Genomic DNA, 3266 nt, shown 5'->3' on the forward strand with positions numbered 1-3266 from the left:
AAAAATGTGACCCGGGGTTGTATTGTTGGGTTCATTCAGCCACCCTGAAAAATGAGACCCGGGGTTGTATTGTTGGGTTCATTCAGCCACCCTGATAAAGGAGACCCGGGGTTGTATTGTTGGGTTCATTCAGACACCCTGAAAAATGAGACCCGGGGTTGTATTGTTGGGTTCATTCAGACACCTTCAAAAATGTGACCCGGGGTTGTATTGTTGGGTTCATTCAGCCACCCTGAAAAATGAGACCCGGGGTTGTATTGTTGGGTTCATTCAGACACCCTGATAAATGAGACCCGGGGTTGTATTGTTGGGTTCATTCAGACACCCTGATAAATGAGACCCGGGGTTGTATTGTTGGGTTCATTCAGACACCCTGATAAATGAGACCCGGGGTTGTATTGTTGAGTTCATTCAGACACCCTGAAAAATGAGACCCGGGGTTGTATTGTTGGGTTCATTCAGCCACCCTGATAAAGGAGACCCGGGGTTGTATTGTTGGGTTCATTCAGACACCTTCAAAAATGTGACCCGGGGGTGTATTGTTGGGTTCATTCAGCCACCCTGAAAAATGAGACCCGGGGTTGTATTGTTGGGTTCATTCAGCCACCCTGATAAAGGAGACCCGGGGTTGTATTGTTGGGTTCATTCAGACACCCTGAAAAATGAGACCCGGGGTTGTATTGTTGGGTTCATTCAGCCACCCTGAAAAATGAGACCCGGGGTTGTATTGTTGGGTTCATTCAGACACCCTGATAAATGAGACCCAGGGTTGTATTGTTGGGTTCATTCAGACACCTTGATAAATGAGACCCGGGGTTGGTTAGGGATGAAGAAGCATAGGGGAAGATGTCATGATTTTCCTATGCTGGGAGGTGTGTCTTAAAATGCATTTTATATCTTAATGCATTTTCTTTTTCAGGTTGCCAAAGCTTTCTGGATGGCCATTGGTGGAGATCGTGATGAAATTGAAGGCATTTCCTCGGATGATGAGAACTGATGGCTGTGAGCGTAGCAGGGGCTGATTTTCTTTATACTGGAGTTCTATTGTAGCTGTAATCTTTAAAGACCAACCAGATTTCTGCTTCTGTTTTCTCACCCAGTGATGGAATTAGTGAAGGTTCCTGATTGGTTGATAAATGCAGCAACTCACAGTTTTTATAAGTCGGCCTTACGGTATTAACACTAGTTTTCTTGCATCACTTACTTTTGGATACTAGAGTCACGTTCTGCTGCAGTGTCTACAGTTACCCGACGTCCTTCAGCTACATTTGGTCCTTACTGCCAGCGCGTGTCTAGTGCTCTCCGTACGTGGGTTAGATATCATCATAATTGTGTATTTATTAGAAGGCAACAAATATTAATAAACTGTTTTATATTCATTACAACACCTGGGAGCTCATTGATTGAAAGATATATTGAAATGGTACAATGTTTATTTTGGCACCCGGTGAATCTGCATTCACCTAACCTTGCCTTCCTTGCAGTCTTCATCATTCACAGAACACATTGATGTGCCCGCCTGGTGCTGGAGGATTCTCCAGAACATCATTAGGCCAGGAGGAGTGCAAGAAGAAAGGTGAGGATCTTCTGCAATCACACTTAACATCCAGCCTAATGCAGGATACCCTCATTACCATCCTCTAGACTGGGGGTCTCCAAACTTTATAGCCATAGGACCAGTTTAGTGTCCTCCAGACTTTAGGGGGCGGACTATGGCCAGTGGGAGTGAATAATGCCCTATTTTTGTTATTGGGAGGAATAGTGCCCCATCATTAGTGTCAGTGGGAGGAATAGTGCTCCATCATTGGTATCAGTGAGAAGAATAGTGCCCCATCATTGGTGTCAGTGGAAGGAATAGTGCCCATCATTGGTATCAGTGAGAGGAATAGTGCCCCATCATTGGTGTCAGTGGAAGGAATAGTGCCCCATCGTTGGTGTCAGTGGAAGGAATAATACCCCATTGTTGGTGTCAGTGGAAGGAATAGTGCCCCATCATTGGTGTCAGTGGAAGAAATAGTGCCCCATCATTGGTGTCAGTGGAAGGAATAGTGCCCCATCGTTGGTATCAGTGAGAGGAATAGTGCCCCATCATTGGTGTCAGTGGGAGGAATAGTGCCCCATCGTTGGTATAGGTGAGAGGAATAGTGCCCCATCATTGGTGTCAGTGGGAGGAATAGTGCCCCATCGTTGGTGTCAGTGGGAGGAATAGTGCCCCATCGTTGGTGTCAGTGGGAGGAATAGTGCCCCATCGTTGGTGTCAGTGGGAGGAATAGTGCCCCATCGTTGGTGTCAGTGGGAGGAATAGTGCCCCATCGTTGGTGTCAGTGGGAGGAATAGTGCCCCATCATTGGTGTCAGTGAGAGGAATAATACCGCATTGTTGGTGTCAGTGGAAGGAATAGTGCCCCATCGTTGGTATCAGTGGAAGGAATTGTGCTCCATCATTGGTGTCAGTGGGAGGAATAGTGCCCCATCATTTGGTGTCAGTGGGAGGACTAGTGCCCCATCATTTGGTGTCAGTGGGAGGACTAGTGCCCCATCATTTGGTGTCAGTGGGAGGAATAGTGCCCCATCGTTGGTGTCAGTGAGAGGAATAGTGCCCCATTGTTGGTATCAGTGGGAGGAATAGTGCCCCATCATTGGTGTCAGTGGGAGGAATATTGCCCCATCATTGGTGTCAGTGGGAGGAATAGTGCCCCATCATTGGTGTTAGTGTGAGGAATAGTGCCCCATCATTGGTGTTAGTGGGGAGGAATAGTGCCCCATCATTTAGTGTCAGTGGGAGAGATTATGTCCCATCATTGGTGTCAGTGGGAGGAATAGTGCCCCATCATTGGTGTTAGTGTGAGGAATAGTGCCCCATCATTGGTGTTAGTGGGAGGAATAGTGCCCCATCATTGGTGTTAGTGGGAGGAATAGTGCCCCATCGTTGGTATCAGTGGGAGGAATAGTGCCCCATCATTGGTGTCAGTGGGAGAAATTGTGCCCCATCATTGGTGTCAGTGGGAGGAATTGTGCCCCATCATTGGTGTCAGTGGGAGGAATTGTGCCCCATCATTGGTGTCAGTGGGAAGGAATATTGCCCCATCATTGGTGTCAGTGGGAGGAATAGTGCCCCATCATTGGAGTTAGTGGGAGGAATAGTGCCCCATCATTGGTGTTAGTGTGAGGAATAGTACCCCATCATTGGTGTCAGTGGGAGGAATAGTGCCCCATCATCTAGTGTCAGTGGGAGAGATTATGTCCCATTGTTAATATCAGTGGAAG

General features: G+C 47.4%; 1 protein-coding gene across 2 annotated transcripts in view; it reads left to right on the forward strand.

The window, feature by feature from the left end:
- LOC143958199 (alpha- and gamma-adaptin-binding protein p34-like) overlaps positions 1-1385 on the forward strand; it is a 56675-nt gene extending 55290 nt beyond the window's left edge. For both annotated transcript variants that reach the window (XM_077467667.1, XM_077467668.1), the window contains exon 10: positions 920-1385. In XM_077467667.1, the coding sequence (XP_077323793.1) occupies positions 920-997 (78 nt within the window). In that variant the 3' untranslated portion in view covers positions 998-1385. The remainder of the gene's footprint in view (positions 1-919) is intronic.
- The last annotated feature ends 1881 nt before the right edge of the window (positions 1386-3266 follow it).

This window comes from Lithobates pipiens, unplaced genomic scaffold (assembly GCF_037356315.1).
Source record: "Lithobates pipiens isolate NorthernLeopardFrog02 unplaced genomic scaffold, aLitPip1_a1.2 Scaffold_6, whole genome shotgun sequence".
Taxonomy (NCBI): Eukaryota; Metazoa; Chordata; class Amphibia; order Anura; family Ranidae; genus Lithobates; species Lithobates pipiens.